Source organism: Maniola hyperantus, chromosome 28 (assembly GCF_902806685.2).
Source record: "Maniola hyperantus chromosome 28, iAphHyp1.2, whole genome shotgun sequence".
Lineage (NCBI taxonomy): Eukaryota > Metazoa > Arthropoda > Insecta > Lepidoptera > Nymphalidae > Maniola > Maniola hyperantus.
In genome coordinates this window covers 233,729-252,718 of record NC_048563.1, presented here as the reverse complement: position 1 = coordinate 252,718, position 18,990 = coordinate 233,729, and the positions used below count along the sequence as shown (strand labels likewise).

The window sequence follows — 18,990 nt, the reverse complement described above, 5'->3', positions numbered from 1 at the left end:
ATACTCACCACACGCTCTCAGCAGGGTGGCAACTAGCCCCGGCCGAAGCCTCCCACCAAACTGGACTAGCAAGGGGTTAGAGGGGGTATACTCACCACACGCTCTCAGCAGGGTGGCAACTAGCCCCGGCCGAAGCCTCCCACCAAACTGGACTAGCTAGGGGTTAGAGGGGGTATACTCACCACACGCTCTCAGCAGGGTGGCAACTAGCCCCGGCCGAAGCCTCCTACCAAACTGGACTAGCAAGGGGTTAGAGGGGGTATACTCACCACACGCTCTCAGCAGGGTGGCAACTAGCCCCGGCCGAAGCCTCCTACCAAACTGGACTAGCGGGGGGTTAGAGGGGGTATACTCACCACACGCTCTCAGCAGGGTGGCAACTAGCCCCGGCCGAAGCCTCCCACCAAACTGGACTAGCGGGGGGTTAGAGGGGGTATACTCACCACACGCTCTCAGCAGGGTGGCAACTAGCCCCGGCCGAAGCCTCCCACCAAACTGGACTAGCAAGGGGTTAGAGGGGGTTAACTCACCACACGCTCTCAGCAGGGCTCTGGAACTCTGCCAGCGCGTGCACGGGGCTGGGCTGCTTCTTCTGGCTGCCGCGCCGCACCTTGGCGCGCACCTCCTCCGGCTTCTCCGGCCGGATGAGGGGCTTCTTCTCCGGCGCCTTCATGCGCCACACGACTATCGGCGACTGGGGAACAAACGACGACATCATAACTTGGATAACAATGATAATATTTGAGCCTCAATAGCTCAACCGGTATAGGAGTGGACTGAAAACCGAAAGGTCGACGGTTCAAACCCCGCCCGTTGCACTATTGTCGTACCTACTCCTAGCACAAGCTTTACGCTTAGTTGGAGGGGAAAGGGGAATATTAGTCATTTAACATGGCTAATATTCTTTAAAAAAAATATATATATACATATATATATATATATTGTAATAGTTTTTTTGTGAAGCGATGATAGCCTAGTTAGGACGTCCGCGTCCTAATCGGAGGTCGGTGGTTCGATCCCGGGCACGCATCTCTAAGTTTTCGGAGTGATTAAATATCACTTGCTTTAACGGTGAAGGAAAACATCGTGAGGAAACCTGCATGCCTGAGAGTTCTCCATAATGTTCTCAAAAGTGTGTGAAGTCTACCAATCCGCATATGGCCAACGTGGTAGACTATGACCAAAACTCTGAGAGAAGACCCGTGCTCTGTAGTGAGCCATCGATGGGTTGATCATGATGATGATGATGAATCAATAAGTTAGAATAGAATAGAATAGAATGTTTTTTTATTCATCTAAACTTTTTAAAAGTGCTTATGAATAGTCAGGTAGTTTTAATTTACCACTTCCGTCACTTTAATTTTACACGCCGTTCCTACCGAGAAGAACCAGCAAGAAACTCGGCAGTTGCTCTTTTTAATTCTTAATTTTTCAATTTACAATGTTATTATACAATGTTACTTGGCAACGTGGCTAATTGTAAAAAAACATTAGAATTTTTGAAAAATAACAACCTTACCAATAGCATATTATATTTACAGTGGCGCCGATTCTGTTGTCTTTCCCTAAACTAAATTTAAAGTATCTGCATCTTTTTCTTTTTAATATTGCTAAAAAAGGACGGAACATAAATTTCACAAATAAAGACTCTAAATAGTGCACGCTAAAAATTTAAACAATAGGTTCGCGACTGGCAACTAAAGTCACGAGGTTTGACAGCTGTAAATTAAATTGAAAACTTTAAAACTGTATCTGTCCTTTTCATATTACATCAGTAAGAAGAGGATGCGAATACGCTAAAATTTTGTTGTGCTCAGAATCAGTACTAGTAGATTTAAAGTACATATATATTATAAATATATTTAATTAACCTGTAGTTTATTTAACTTGTTAAATAAACTACGAGTGACGCAGTAAATATGTAATTTCTACATTCTATACAAATTGTGATAGGAATGTAAAATACTTTGGAGAAATCATGCGTCAATGTTTAAACCAAAAAGTATTACATCGTTCTTATTGGCTGAGAAATAACAAATAGAAATAACATACATTTACTGACTAAGAATTAAGAAATATTGCAATAAGTAATTATGTAAAATGTAAACAGTTTTGTGTACTCAACGAAGTTACACAAAGAATTATGTCAAATATGAAATATACCGTACAGTAGCTGTGTAATATTTCAAGTTTACGTTAACTGTGCGTATAATGCGTAACACACCAGCCCCCGCGTCGCACCACGCCCCGCGTATGCCATCTGCATTAGTGTGAGTGCTACATCCGTACACAGTAGACGAGCACGTGGAGCAATACCTGCGCGAGCTCGCACTTGCATCGTAGATCAGACGAGACTATTTAACTGCCGGGAATTATACCAGATATTACGCTCAGTTAACGTTAAATTGAAAATTTACACTCAGCGCTTAGATAAATTAGTAATCATGCAAAGAATAGATTAAAATAATAATTTTCCATTTAGACATCACTTACATAGTTGTTCTGTCCACACAGGCGCGGGCGGCCAAAAAGCATATTATATATTTTTGCATATAAATAATGACACCCAATTTTTTTTAACATGTTTCTGTACTTCTACTATATTAAGTTTAGCAAAAGATTACTCAATTGGTTTAAATATTTATAAAAACTAGGTGATGCCCGCGACTTTGTCCACATGAATTTAGTTTTTAAAAACTTAAACTCCTTGATTTTCCAAGATAAAAAGCAGCCTATGTCCTGCCCCCGGATGTAAGCTATCTCTGTACCAAATTTCATCAAAATCGGTTGAACGGGTGGGCCGTGAACGACTAGCAGACAGACAGACACACTTTCGCATTTATAAAATTAGTATAAGTATAATAAAATATATATACGTATTGTAAGAAGAGTGGAGGAGATGTACGTTTGCTTATTGGTACTATACTTTCTACAGTTTAGGAAGCAAAAGCTTAGAATAGAATAATTCTTTATTTGCATAATGTGGTACATAAGAAACAGTCCAGCACATTAGCCATGTGCCACGGCGGCGTACAAATATAGTTAACAGTCCAGCACATTAGCCATGTGCCACGGCGGCGTACAAATATAGTTAACAGTCCAGCACATTAGCCATGTGCCACGGCGGCGTACAAATATAGTTAACAGTCCAGCACATTAGCCATGTGCCACGGCGGCGTACAAATATAGTTAACAGTTGAGATTATTGAGTGTGACTAAATATTTTTTAATAAAATACAGACAAATCATAAAATTAAACTTAGTAAATAAGAGTAATAAATAAAATGTCAAAACCAAGCGAATTATAGACACTGTAATAAGCTTTTTTTTTAAATAATGTCCAACAATAGAATGTCAAAAACGCTTTTTATCATGTTGGAAAAATTCTTCTAAGGAGTAAAAATTTTCTCCTTGCAACCATTTTTTAAGGTTAAATGAAAAATGTCTAGCTGTGAGTGTTTTTATGTCAGATGGTAATTTATTAAATTTTTTTATTGCCATGGCGTGACAGTTTTTGTTGAAGAGTGTTGTTTTTGGTAGTGTTGTAAAAACTAGTTTATCTGGATTTCTCATTGAACGCAGTTGCTTTGTGTCCCGCATGGCTGTGAAATTGTGCATATTCATTTTTACGAATTTCGAGATTTCCAAAATGCTTGACTGACAAACAAACCGTATCACCAAATGATCACCCACTGTGCAGGTACAATGTCAGGATTTTTTATACCTAACGCCATAAGTTGTTAGGAGTGCTGTTTTGTCGATTAAAATCATTACGTCGCGAGAATTGCAATTTGTGACGCCTTTTGCGAAGTTTGACACCTCTTTATACAGGAACTGTCAAGTTTGTCACCTCTTTATTCAAGAACTGTTAAGTTTGACACCTCTTTATACAATAACTGACTAATTTGACACCTCTTTATACAAGAACAGTTAAGTTTAACACCTCTTTATACAAGAACAGTTAAATTTGACACCTCTTTATACAAGAACTGTTAAGTTTGACACCTCTTTATACAAGAACTGTTAAGTTTGACACCTCTTTATACAAGAACTGTTAAGTTTGACACCTCTTTATACAATAACTGTTAAATTTAACACCTCTTTATACAAGAACTGTTAAGTTTGCCACCTCTTTATACAAGAACTGTTAAGTTTGCCACCTCTTTATACAATAACTGTTAAGTTTAACACCTCTTTATACAAGAACTGTTAAGTTTGCCACCTCTTTATACAAGAACTGTCTAGTTTGACACATCTTTATACAAGAACTGTCAAATTAACATCAAAAATTGCAATTACAGAACTGTTACGATTTATATGTCATAGAGGGCTCTGAATTACATACATGGGGTTAAATGCGATTATATTTGTATATGCTACAGCGAGGTTATGTTTGAAAGCGGTTTTATGGTTTGAAGCTGTTTATTATGACTTTAAGTTATACATACACAGTTATTAGTATGTTAGCGGCGAGTCGCGCAACAACACAAAAACAAAGTTCATAGTTAGGCGGAGTTGACCCACAAGCACACAAAGTACACTGTAGGAACTATTGCACATCGAACTTTAGAAAGAGATATTGAGCTATTGAGAGCCTCAATAGCTCAACCGGTAAAGGAGTGGACTGAAAACCGAAAGGTCGACGGTTCAAACCCCGCCCGTTGCACTATTGTCGTACCTACTTCTAGCACAAGCCTGACGCTAAGTTGGAGAGGAAAGGGGAATATTGATCATTTAACATGGCTAATATTCTTTTAAAAAAAAGAAAGAAAACAAAAAAAGATAAGGGTTTCTTAGAGCGCTGTCTCTGTCGTAGAGACTGACAAAACTGATAATCGGGGTATGAAGCGGGGGGACGCGCGCCCCACACACCAGCACCGGGTTAGCGGGGGGCGTTCTCTCCTCGACTTGTCGCGTACTATAGGTATGAGTGACAGAGACGACGCTCTACGAAGCCGAAATCTCTTTCTAAAGTTCGATGTGCAATATATCCTACAGGGTACTGTAAGTAAATAAATAAAAATTCGCTTTAAGTCACATAGATAAAGTAAGTTTTACCACTTATATAAATTACGTCGATGTACAGTACGCGGCAGAAAGTAATGTACATCGGCCTTTACAATGACATTTCGGCTTTGTAGAGCGTTGTCTCTGTCACTCATACCTATATGAGGTTTTGTAGGTCGTTGAGATCGTCGTCGTTGATAAGTGACAGAGACAATGCTCCACAAATCTGCTATCTCCTTCTAAAGGTTACATTACTTTGTGTCGCGTACCTACTGTATAGTTTAAAATATATCTGCGCCAGTTAAATAGTCGCTCTTGATCGCAACACGCATTGTTTAAGCGTCAGTGGGGCGCATGACGCGAGGGAGCGAAACACACCAGCCCGCACGCTGAACCGCACCCCACGTTCGCCATCTGCATAAGTGTGAGTGCGATATCCGTACACACTACACGAGCGCGCGGAACAATACCTACGCGAGCTTGCATTTGCAGACGCGACTGTTTAATTGCCGGGAACTAGGTCTGCGCATAAATCTTATTTTGAAATTTTCTCAACCAATCATAGCGCGTGTCCGTTCGCTATTGGTTCCTACGCGCCATGTTTGTACACGTTATGCGCGCGATAGCTCGAGTCTCTGTTGTTCTTGTGTTAAACACCTTAACGTCAAGCAATAAGGTCTGTATTTGATTGTTGTACATTCGGGTTTTGTCGGCGTTAGGTTGCGCTGTTTTGCGCAAACGAATTTCGCCGATGCGACTTATAAAAGTGGTAATATTGTGCAATACGCGGCAGAAAGTAATGTGCATCGACCTTTAGAAGGAGATAGCGGATTTGTAGAGCACTGTCTCTGTCGTTGAGACCGACAAAACGTCATATAGATATAAGCCCCGCAAATTGCTAATGCGCGTGGCCGCCATTTTAGTGACGTCAGCATTAGACTGAAGTTTCGAGCTGATGGTATATTTTTATTTCGGCTGACGTCAAAATGACGTCATTCCGATGTTAATGAGACTTGGTTCCAGCGCAATACCAATTTGCGGGACTTATATGCGTGTCAACGCTATACAAAGCCGAAATATCATTGTAATGGCCGATGTACTTTACTTTCTGCCGCGGATTCTAACAATGCAGTGTATAATACGTTCAGGTGATGGTAGGTGTCGATACTCACAGCGATGGTGCCCTGGCGCGTGTACTTGGTGGACGCCACGTAGGACGCCTTGACCGTCAGAACGACGGCGTTCATCAGGTTTTTAGCGGCTTGGATCAGAGACGTGGCGCTGTCCAACTGGAAACGAGAGGTATTTTAAGATTATCAATTCCTGAGTGACATATGGATCCGAGACATGGTCGCTAACTATGGGCCTCATAAGAAAGCTCAGAGTCACTCAGCGGGCGATGGAGAGAGCTATGTGCGGAGTTTCTCTACGTCATCACATCAGACATGAGGAGATCCGTAGGAGAACTAGAGTAACCGACATAGCTCAACGGGCTGCGAAGCTGATGCGGCAATGGGCAGGGCACATAGTTCGTACAACCGATAGACGTTGGGGTCCCAAGGTGCTTACAACCAGAGTAACCGACCAAGGGTTTTGAAGTTTGATAAAAAGTCGTTGATAATAGTTTAGTCATCATTCTTATGCTCGCGACTTCGTCCGCGTGGAATTTTAAACCCCTATTTCACCCCCTTAGGGGTTGAATTTTCAAAAATCCTTTCTTAGCGGATGCCTACGACATAATAGCTATCTGCATGCCAAACTCAGTCAATCAGTCAGTCAGTCACCTTTTCCGTTTATATATTTAGAAAAGGTGACTGACTGACTGATCTATCAACGCACAGCTCAAACTACTGGACGGATCGGGCTGAAATTTGGTATGCAGATAGCTATTATGACGAAGGCATCCGCTAAGAAAGGATTTTTGAAAATTCAACCCCTAAGGGGGTGAAATAGTGGTTTGAAATTTGTGTAGTCCACGCGGACGAAGTCGCGAGCATAAGCTAGTCCTTGTATATATATTTTTTTTTTATTTAGACAAAAAAAGCGAATAATTCACACCACACTTCCAGACCAAAGCACTAGACAAAAAGCCGCGACTGGTGTTGGCAGTTTGCAGCCCAAATAGACCGTAGTCTGTGCTAGGGCTGACAAAGATATTGTCCTTGACCATATATTTATTTGACTGAACACTCACCCCGCTAACGATGAGCTCCCCGGAGATGTTCTGCACGTCGGCCTTCACCTTGCTGGTGATCTGGATCTGGTGGCAGTAGAGCGCGATGCGCTGCAGGTACGCCAGCAGGTCCTGTATATATTTATTTGACTGAACACTCACCCCGCTAACGATGAGCTCCCCGGAGATGTTCTGCACGTCGGCCTTCACCTTGCTGGTGATCTGGATCTGGTGGCAGTAGAGCGCGATGCGCTGCAGGTACGCCAGCAGGTCCTGTATATATTTATTTGACTGAACACTCACCCCGCTAACGATGAGCTCCCCGGAGATGTTCTGCACGTCGGCCTTCACCTTGCTGGTGATCTGGATCTGGTGGCAGTAGAGCGCGATGCGCTGCAGGTACGCCAGCAGGTCCTGTATATATTTATTTGACTGAACACTCACCCCGCTAACGATGAGCTCCCCGGAGATGTTCTGCACGTCGGCCTTCACCTTGCTGGTGATCTGGATCTGGTGGCAGTAGAGCGCGATGCGCTGCAGGTACGCCAGCAGGTCCTGTATATATTTATTTGACTGAACACTCACCCCGCTAACGATGAGCTCCCCGGAGATGTTCTGCACGTCGGCCTTCACCTTGCTGGTGATCTGGATCTGGTGGCAGTAGAGCGCGATGCGCTGCAGGTACGCCAGCAGGTCCTGTATATATTTATTTGACTGAACACTCACCCCGCTAACGATGAGCTCCCCGGAGATGTTCTGCACGTCGGCCTTCACCTTGCTGGTGATCTGGATCTGGTGGCAGTAGAGCGCGATGCGCTGCAGGTACGCCAGCAGGTCCTGTATATATTTATTTGACTGAACACTCACCCCGCTAACGATGAGCTCCCCGGAGATGTTCTGCACGTCGGCCTTCACCTTGCTGGTGATCTGGATCTGGTGGCAGTAGAGCGCGATGCGCTGCAGGTACGCCAGCAGGTCCTGCTTCGTCGACGACTCCGGGCACTGGCACGGCCATTACAATATTAGCACAGAGTAGGATGTGGCGGTTACCACAATAGAAACTAGATGGCGCTGGTCAATCGATGACGTAGTCCCGAACAAATGTACCGCCGATAGTAATCGCACTAACGGAGTTTTCTGCAATCTGGACTATATATAGAAGTTTCAAGATACAACCGTCGGCCCAGCTGGCGCCACCGAGCACAACCAACCGCTCGGTGGGAGATCTCCCCTTTGGTACGGTCGAGCCTGCACACCGCTCCCGTACAGTATGTACCAGGGTTGGTTCTGATGTCGATATTTTAACATCCACAAGACAAGACCTACCTACCGACCAAATTTCATGATTCTAGGTCAACTGGAAGTACCCTATATAGGTTTTCTTGACAGACACACAGACAGACGACAAAGTGATCCTATAAGGGTCCCTTTTTCTTTTTGAGGTACGGAACCCTAATAATTTTTTTTTACAAAAAAAATAAAAACCGACTTCGATATACAAACACTAAAAATTGAAAAATAATTTAATTGATTACCGAATATATTATGTATACAAGAGTTAATATAGTTCCATAATAATATTTTTTGGTGCCGGTGCCAATTAGCTTCAGCTGCGCGAATCGTCTAGATTTCGAATTTTTATGAGACTCCACAGTGACACCTCATTGGCACCGGCACCAAAAAATATTATTATGGAACTATATCAACTCTTGTATACATAATATATTCGGTAATCAATTAAATTATTTTTCAATTTTTAGTGTTTCTGTATCGAAGTCGGTTTTTATTTTTTTTGTAAAAAAAATTTATTTCACAATTTTTAGTGGCCCCATGGAATTATGCTATGACTGGTTAAAAATCTACTGTTTACTAAGCTATTACACTGATCGCGAGCAATTATTTACTCTTATCCGTTGAGGAGTTCCATTATCTATCTTCGAAGATGTTCATCAGATCTTCACCAAATTTAAATGGGACCAACTTTGAAGTATACCCTTTCAAACAAAAAAAGAATTTTCAAAATCGGTCCAGGCGTCTTCGAGTAATCGGGGAACATACATAAAAAAAAAAAAAAAAGATTCCGACGAATTGAGAACCTCCTCCTTTTTTTGAAGTCGGTTAAAAATAGATTAAACGTAACCTAAACAGATATGTGCTACCTGTTCAGCGATCTCCCTGGTGAGCTTGTCGAGCTTGGTGCCGGCCTCCGAGATCTTCTTGGCCGCGTTGATGACGTCCATGGTTGTCTTGAGCGGCCCGCGGCCTCTGGACATACACATTACGGTATTTTACACCGAGCGGGAACAATGCCAAACATGTATAAACAAGATAGTATTAGCAATAAGCACTCGAAAATGGTATATTTCATTACAAGTGTGGAAAGGCTGTCATTGCAAAGAGTTCCGTCAAACGAACAAGTTGCAATGACGGTTCCGCACGTGTACTGATCGACTATTTTTAATACAGTTGCGAAAAAATGAAGCAATTTAATAAAATAATAAAAACATAATAAACTCAACTAACTTAACATGATATGAAATGAAAATGAAATTTAATGAAATGAAACCTAACCAAACTCATTCGATCAAATCATTAAATCTGATATTGAAACAAATTAGTAGCTTCTTTTTAGAAATATACGTATTTGCATGAATCATAAAAACTTCTATGAATTTTTTTTGTAAAAACTTCATGGTTGGTTTTTATTTTTAATAGACATTATTTTGACAGTTGGGAAAGAGAACGCACGAGTTCGGAAAAGGTAAAAAAAAGCAGGAGTATGTAATAGCCCACATCCCGAACGCTATACGTCCCTGCAATACGCCACTTTTTGAGCAACTGTATTAAAAATGTTACTTTCAGTTTATACAATAATTATATAATACAATAATATGCTCCTGAAAAAAGCATATTACACAATTGAAGATTATCTAAATGATAAAAGAGCGTGGATTTGACCTGCAGCTCGTTCCAGCAACGCACAACACTGCAAATACTATTTTATACATGGCATAATCCTGTACCTATATCAAATATTTGAAAAGAGCAACCGCCGAGTTTCTTGCTGGTTCTTCTCGGTAGGAAAGGCATTCCGAACCAGTGGTAGATGCATCCGACTATTCGTAAGTGCTTGTAAAAGTTTATATGAATAAAAAAGATTTTTATTTTATTTATTTTAATGAACTTTATAATTCGTTATAAAGATTTCACTTTTTCATCTGTTCTACAAATATCCAACACGCATGACGCCGTAGCCGCCATGTTGATTCCGACTGTGACGTCACATGTACCTAATATTTCACTAAGATAACACCGTGGCTTACTGGAAAGGTGACTCACCGGGTAAAGTCCGTCATCTCCAACATGATCATGCACATGTGCTTGGCCAGCATGATGATGTCGTTGCCGGCGTCGTCCCACTTGGCCACCTCGTTGTCGAAGGTCATCTTCTCCCGCCGGAACAGCTCCACCTGCTGCAGGATCTTGCGCTTGTCTTCCTCTGTCATTTTGCGCATGGCTTCCTGAAAAGACACAAGAACATGACTGTAAAATACTTCTGGTACAGTACTATCACTTCTATTAGTTACGCATATGTACCTGCGCAGAAATCTATTTTTTAAATGGCGCGAAAACATCTCATCCAATCACAGCGCGCGTCCGTCCGCTATTGGTTGTTGCCTACGCGCCATGTTTTGTACGCGCGGATTATGAGCGAGATAGCACGAGTCTCTGTTGTTCTTGTGTTTAACACCATAACGTCAAGCAATAAGGTCTGTATTTAATTGGTATACATTCGGGTTTATACGGTATTACCGCCGCCATCCAGCGGCTTCCTGCGACTCGTCTGATGTCGTCCGTCCACCCAGTTGGGGTCTTCCAACACTGCGTCTTATACAGGGTTACAGAATGTGGATTTTTAGTGTCGCTATAACAATAAATACTAAAAACTACAAAATGGCCGCCATAAAAATTAAAAAAAATTAAAAAGTGTTATTTTTTGTACGATGGTACGGAACCCTTCGTGTGCGAGCACGACACGCACTTGACTGATTTTATATTACCTTTTGACCTCTTTGAAAAATAATCTTCAACGATTTTGCATTAAACTCGTTTTTACATAGATTCTGATTTAATTCTTTGGCAATAGCATTCGTTAGAATTTTCTACCTGGTCTCTTTGTTGTGTAATTTTTTCTTGATTTTATGATTTTTTTTGTAATTTTTTTGTACCAATGGATAGCTAATGAAACGTAGATGTTTTTAAAATAATCCGCAGGATAAGTGCCATAGTAATTTTTACAGAAAATTTGCAAGTTATTCAAAGAATTATATTTAAAATTCGAAAACTTGTACAGTTTTTGGGCTGTAATTTTAAAATGCTTGAAGATTTTTTTAGTTTTATAACTGTTTATTATTAACAAGGATATGTACTAGCAAGAAATAAAAAAAAATCTGCAGAAATACATTGTTCCTTTTTTTTATTAATTTTTAAAGTGGCAAACACCATTTTACCAAAAAAAAAAAAAAAAAAATTTTTTTAAAAAATAAAAAAATGAATAACTCGAAAACGATACACTTTCGCATAAGCACTTTAGGGGTCGTTTGATAGCTAATGTCCTGTACTATAACCCCTTAACGGGATCGTGTCCTATTTTCCTGTAACCCTGTATATAGCCTTTTTTTAATATTATAGACTAGCGCTTGGCTGCAATCCGACCGGGTGGCAAGTGATGATGCAGCTTAGATAGAGCGCGCTTGCCTAGAAGATGCCTATTGACTTGAAGGTATACCCATATAATAATTGGAGGGGAAAAGTGATGCTGGAAGGGTGTTCCAAATGATAGCGGTTCGAATGGCTCCTCCTCCTCCTCCTCTTTGGAAGCCGCTGTAAAAACAAAATCACTCACCCTCGCGTTGGTGATGCCGCTGATGTCGGGGTACTCGTCCACGCCGTGCTCGCCGGTGTGCGCGCTCGCTGCCATCACATTGTAAGTTAACAATAATGTATAAGTTCTGCAAATTGCTATTGCGCTGGAACCATGTCTCATTGACATCGAAATGATGTCATTTTGACGTCAGCCGAAATAAATATACCATCAGCTCGAAACATCAGTCTAGTGCTGACGTCACTAGAATGGCGGCCACACGCATTAGCAATTTGCGGGACTTATAACAAACAATAGTGTGCAGGGTGCACACAACTCTGTTGTTTATGAGATGTGATGTGACATATATTACAATACTATGTTCCGCCTCGGCTCTTTCTCGTCTCAACAACTTGTCACAATTCAGGCCTTACTATGTATTAAAATAGCTATTTTAATAAATTAAAATAAAGTCTTTCTTTCATAAAGTGTTAATTATTTATCGAACTGGTCCATGGACTCTAAATAAATGACAGTATTCATGGTTACCAGTTAAAAGATAACACTTGCTTACCTTAACTGATCACTAAATTTACATTAGCAGCCGCACTCAGAGTCGCTAATCGTTACTTAAGATTGAGTTAAAACGAGACAGATTTATGTAAGAGATATAGCTCTGTCTCGTTTTAGCTAAACTTAAGTAACGATTAAGCGACTCTGAGTACGGCTGTAAGACAGTTTTCGAAAGAGAACAATTATGATTTTTATTTATTTTTACCATGAACGTCACGCTGTACGGAAGGTGACGTCACACGACGACAATTTTTTCCAATTTGTTGGTGTGATTTATATGAGTTTCTGAGATTAACCGAGGACGGACGGACATAGCGAAACTATAAGGGTTCCTTGTTTACTACGGAACCCTAAAAATGAATAAAAATTATGATTTTTTAAAATTATTCTCTTCTATAATTAATTCTAGCCCCATAAACTACAAAATCCATGATATACAATGAACCAAAAGCTTAATTTGCTATAATCCGCTGAAACAGGTCGAATCTGTATAGTGCAACATGCAGCATGCGAAATGCACCGCCCGCCCTCCCACTGCTAAACATGCAGGAAAAACCAGCCACCGTGCGTCGAGTCTGTTTTGGGATTTGTGTGGTGCTGCGTGGTGGTGGTGCGTATTGCTTGCCTGGTGGCTGGTTTTTCCTGCATGTTTAGCAGTGGGAGGGCGGGCGGTGCATGCCGCATGCTGCGTGTTGCACCATACAGATTCGACCTGTTTCAGCGGATTATAGCAAACTAGCTTATACCCGCGACTTCGTCCGCGTGGACTACACAAATTTCGAACACCTATTTCACCCCCTTAGGGGATTAATTTTCAAATATCCTTTCTTAGCGGATGCCTACGTTATAATAGCTATCTGTATGCCAAATTTCAGCACGAACCGTCCAGTAGTTTGAGCTGTGCGTTGATAGATCAGTCAGTCAGTCACCTTTTCCTTTTATGTATCTTCTTTACATAGTATAAAATAAAGTCGCTTCCCGCTGTCTGTATGTATGAACGCGTAGATCTTTTAAACAACGCAACGGATTTTAATGCGGTTTTCACCAATAGATAGAGTGATTCAAGAGGAAGGTTTATAGCTATTGTTTAATTCTCAAAAAATTAGAGATCCCTAGAGAAATTGCAATAATGTGAATTAGGTCGGGAAAAAATCCTCTCATTTGAGAGTTTCCGAGGCAATGACACCTCAATGACACCACATTAGTGTCTACATGGCACCCATGCGAAGCCGGGGCGGGTCGCTAGTTTAGGTTAAGCGTTTGGTTCATTGTATATCATTATATGAGCACAGTGATCTGGCAGCTGGCAGCTGGTGGTGGTACTCACATCGGCTCCTGGTCTCCATGGTCATGTCTTCGACGGGCTCGAACTCCGTGTCGGTGTCGAGGTCGTCGCTTGTCTACACAACACATGCGGTACCACACATCAACACACACACATGCAATGGGGGCTATACAGGCTGATTCGTTATTGACTTATTTTTATAAACTAAATTTATTTATTTATTTATTTATTTTATTTTCCACACTAACAGAAAAAACACAATATTGGTTTCTTCGTGCTCGTAAGCGCTTGGCGGCTTGTCTGAGCACTGCACGTTCCTCTGTAGTCTTATACTTACATACTATACATACTATTAATGTAGGTAGGTAGTTTTAAAATAAAATAATTATGTCCGCGTATACCAGCTTCAATTTCTGCATACGAGTTGGACCTCGCCACGCCAAAATGTACCGCCACACAGCATCGATCTCGATAAAATGACTTGACGGTATATAGCGATAAAAGTCATTCTCCCGAGACCAACATTATGACCGAGAGAAATATTATGATTAAGTGTCGCTACTAGATGGCACTAACAGTCGCTTCAGTACCCGTAGTACAAGATTTTACGTCTCACCAAACCAAACCAAATTCGAGAGTCGAAATACTTCCGCGTTACAGTAAACTGGATCTTAAGTGCCTTGTTTTAAAGCTCAAGTTTGTCTGCACTTCTACAGCCAGCGCTCCAAGCGGAAACATTGCGAAATTAAAATGTGTGGCAGTGAATATTTGACTTCAATTCAAGGCTGTTTAGGTCCATTTTACTGTAACGCGGAAGTATTTCGACTCTCGAATTTGGTTTCGTTTGGTGAGACGTAAAATCTTGTACTACGGGTACAGTACTGAGTGAACATACATATTATATCACAAGTTTCGTCACTGGCAGTAAGCGAACCGTGGCCTAGCGGTCAAGGCGTCGCGCGCCGGGCGCGAACCCAGAAGACGTAGGTTCGAATCCTGCCGGCCCGCAATTTTTGATGTGTATGTAAAATTATTTAGAAATTTCCATGAAGTGTAGGTAAAAACACTTATCAAAATCTAATATTATGATGATAAAAACGGCACTGCCATTTAACATGTTAGGCTCACAATAGCTTTTATAAAGGAAAAATCTTAATTTGAATAATATTACGTTGCAAATTGGTAGTTTACACAAAAAATTTAATATTGTTATTAGAATTTTTTTAAAAGATCAACCAACAAGTTTATTTGCTGGTTCCTCTTTTCAATAGTAATTTTAAACATTTTCCACTTGAAGGGCTCTTGTTTTTCTTGCAATTAATTTTTATCTACGAACCAACCTGTATAACCTATTTATGAACGACACCAAATTAGACATGGACAATACATTCATTGACATAAAAAACCAAAGATACAGTGCGACACGGCTCTCTTGGCACTTGAATGACATTGACAGGGGGGCGCTGTTGTAGAACAAAGGCTTAGAATATTCAAACAAGGACAAAGGGGACACTTGACGGCAACGTTAGTTCCCATTTACGCCACGCGCCAAAAGAGCCTTGTCGCACTGTACACACAATTTATAAAGATAAACATTATGTAACTGTGTTACATTTTGATTTTTCATGTTAACGAGTTCAAACACAAAATGGTAAAAAAAATGATTAAAAAATAAACAGTTATAGACAAATCCCATCGATTACATGCGAATGTCCAAAATTAATTATTAGACCGACACAATCATGCCTTGAGACTCCCAAAATAATCATTAATGACACCTAGTACAATGATTCGCTAGAGACGTGCTTGGAAACAGCGTTAACATAATATAGCTAAGCCTCGTAGTTTTTTAAAAAAGGATCTTGAATTTTAGGTTCCTGAAGATCTACAAAACCGCTCGGAAAATGTTCAACTTTATACTTACTTCATGGACACTGCTTGACACCTCTCGCTAACTTCACTTACAAATATAATTCATACTAATATTATATGTCTGTCTGTCTGCTAGCTTTTCACGGCTCAACAGTTTAACCGATTTTGATGAAATTTGGTAGTTAGCTTACATCCCGGGCAAGACTACTTTTTATCCCGGTAAATCAAAAACCTAAATCCACGCGGACGAAATCGCGGGCATTATCTAGTAGTAATATATAATGAAGTTAAGACTGACAGTGAAGTTAGTAGGTTTTGTAATTAGTATTTAAATATGACAATATTAACCAAAGAATCTGAAAATTTGTTGACAAACACAACTTGTGATTTTGCAATGTTATACAACAAACTTATATAACAATAATAAAATGTATTTATGTATTTCATACCATATAATTTTTGAAGGTGTACAAGCCGATTTAGTGCTTCACGACCAAATATTATTACATTGCCAATGCTCAGAATACAAATATTATTACATTGCCAATGTTCAGAATACAAATATTATTACATTGCCAATACTCAGAATACAAATATTATTACATTGCCAATGCTCAGAATACAACTATTTTTAAAGGAATTAAAATGCAAATCTCTGCTTTTCAAATCATTGTTGAAAATTTTCACCTCAGCAATTCTAACATACCAAGGCTGGCAGGAAATATTGTACATCGACTATTAGAAAGAGATTTCGGCTTCGTAGAGCGTTTTTTTCTATCACTCATACTTATGTGAAGTTTTGTCGGTGTCAACGACAGAGACAACGCTCTACGAAACCGCTATCTCTTTCTAAAGGTCGATGTACAATATTTTCTGCCGGGTGCTGTACACTATATTTACGCCATTTCCAATCTACCACATTCACCTATGACCTATGACCTATGACCTACCAACCCTACAGCCTATGAACACACATGGGACGGACAATCATGCCAACATATACGTCGTGTGAGCCAACATATAGTATGTGGTGCTCACATTTGCTCCTCGTCTCCAAGGTGTAGTGCTCGTCCAGTTCCACGTCTTCAGGGTCCAATTCCTCTTCGTCCTACACATTTTGCATTTTTTTTACTAAAAATCCAAAATAATAACGTACCCTAATACGTATAACTGTTTCTATTGTAATTCGGTATACAAGTCCAGACATACCCAGAAATAGAAAAGTTGTTCCTAAGTTTTTTGGTTACCATTCCAAAATTTCCAGGATTTGTTAGAAGGATAAAATATACAAGTTATATTATAGCGAGGAAAAAAAATCCTTTGAAATAAATGAACCGTCCCTTCTGAGTTCTGAGAAAGAAAAATGCCAAAAAGAAAAACGACGCATAGTCAGAAATGTAATGTGGTGGGTGTACTTGCATTTTATTCAATAAATAAATCATTAATTCATTCCCCAGTCCTCAATTTACTCAGTAGACTTGTGGAGCTCAAAGAGTAGGGGAACCTAACTCTCCTAAAGCCGGTAAATAAGGGTACATATAGAGAGAACAATACGCAACGACAGTTCATAGGGGCATAAAGGCATTGCTTACCCCGGTTGAAATAGCTAGATGGCCGATATTCTTTGTCCTATCAGTAAATAAGACTACTTAATTAAGCCTATCCTGATTTTAAATCCTATGAACGCCATTGGACACGGGAACTGTAAAAGGAGTTTAGGGGTAACATTTCCAGAAACCCCATGTGCTCTCGGGGGGAAATACGGAGCACGACGCGCCGTATTTCCCTCATGGCGTCATAGACGAGACGCGAGGTGTCTATTATTCTCTCAAAAGTGGATTTTTAAGAGCAGAGGAACCTAGCGCATAGAAAAAACAGAACGCAATGGGCGTGCAGCTTATAGAGACATAAAAGCACTGCCTATCTTAGTTGAAATAGCTCAATGCTCTTCTCTATGATTTGCCAGTCCTGGCACCTACCAAATTCACGCCGTCCCTGGCTTTGAACTCTGTGTTTAACCATTGACAATGGGGTCTGTAAAAGGGGTTTAGGGGTAAATTTCCAGAATCCCCCTGTGCTTGGGGTCACATACCCTGTTCATGAGCACGGCGCGGCGTATCTCCTTGACGGCGTCATAGACATAGAGCAAGGGCTTGATTCTTTCAAAAGTGAAACTCGAAGAGCAGGGAAACCTAACTCTTCTAAATCCGCCAAATTAGGGTACATAGAAACAACAAAACGCAATGGGCGTGCAGCTCGCAGAGGCATAAAGGAACTGCTTAGTTGCTTACCCCGGTTAATAGCTCAATACTCGATATTCTTTGTCCTATCAGTAAATAGGACCCTATTTAATTAATCCTATCCTGATTTTAAATCCTATGAACGCCATTGGACATGGGAACTGTAAAAGGAGTTTAGGGGTAACATTTCCAGAAACCCCATGTGCTCTCGGGGGGAAATACGGAGCACGACGCGCCGTATTTCCCTCATGGCGTCATAGACGAGACGCGAGGTGTCTATTATTCTCTCAAAAGTGGATTTTTAAGAGCAGAGGAACCTAACGCATAGATAAAACAGAACGCAATGGGCGTGCAGCTCATAGAGACATAAAAACACTGCCTATCTTAGTTGAAATAGCTCAATGCTCTTTATGATTTGCCAGTCCTGGCACCTACCAAATTCACGCCGTCCCTGGCTTTGAACTCTGTGTTTAACCATTGACAATGGGGTCTGTAAACGGGGTTGAGGGGTAAAGTTTCCAGAATCCCCCTGTGCTTGGGGTCACATACCCTGTTCATGAGCACGGCGCGGCGTATCTCGCGGACGGCGTCGTAGACGAGGCGCGAGGCGTCGATGAAGTCGTTCTCGTCGAGGCCGGCGCCCGCGCCGCCGCCGCCGCCGCCGCCGCCGCCGCCGCCGCCGCCGCCGCCGCCGCCGCCGCCCAGCGCCGACACGGCGGCGTCCACGCGCACCGCGAACTTCGACATCACTGGAACAACACAAGGGTTTATTTTGATTTTGATTTTGATTTTCAACAATAACATTTAGAGAGACTAATCGTAAACGTGTTTTTTTTTTTTTTTTTTTATTCAGGTACAAGTTAGCGCTTGACTGCAATCTCACCTGGTGGTAAGTGAAGATGCAGTCTAAGATGATAGCGGGCTAACCTGGAAGGGGTATGGCAGTTTTTTTATTAAACCCATACCCCTTTGGTTT

General features: G+C 41.0%; 1 protein-coding gene across 4 annotated transcripts in view; it reads right to left on the bottom strand.

Moving 5' to 3' along the window:
- Positions 1-18,990, bottom strand: part of alpha-Cat (catenin alpha) — an 89,541-nt gene that overhangs the window by 6,597 nt on the left and 63,954 nt on the right. For 2 of the 4 annotated variants that reach the window (XM_069508351.1, XM_069508352.1), the window contains exons 16-23: positions 18,564-18,763; positions 13,945-14,017; positions 12,087-12,154; positions 10,520-10,701; positions 9,340-9,445; positions 7,202-8,182; positions 6,180-6,296; positions 531-694 (exon numbers count right to left, since the gene is read on the bottom strand). In XM_069508351.1, the coding sequence (XP_069364452.1) occupies positions 531-694; positions 6,180-6,296; positions 7,202-8,182; positions 9,340-9,445; positions 10,520-10,701; positions 12,087-12,154; positions 13,945-14,017; positions 18,564-18,763 (1,891 nt within the window). Of the gene's footprint in view, positions 1-530; positions 695-6,179; positions 6,297-7,201; positions 8,183-9,339; positions 9,446-10,519; positions 10,702-12,086; positions 12,155-13,944; positions 14,018-16,812; positions 16,883-18,563; positions 18,764-18,990 lie in introns of those variants that run through there. The other 2 variants (XM_069508353.1, XM_069508354.1) reach the window with 2 other exon arrangements.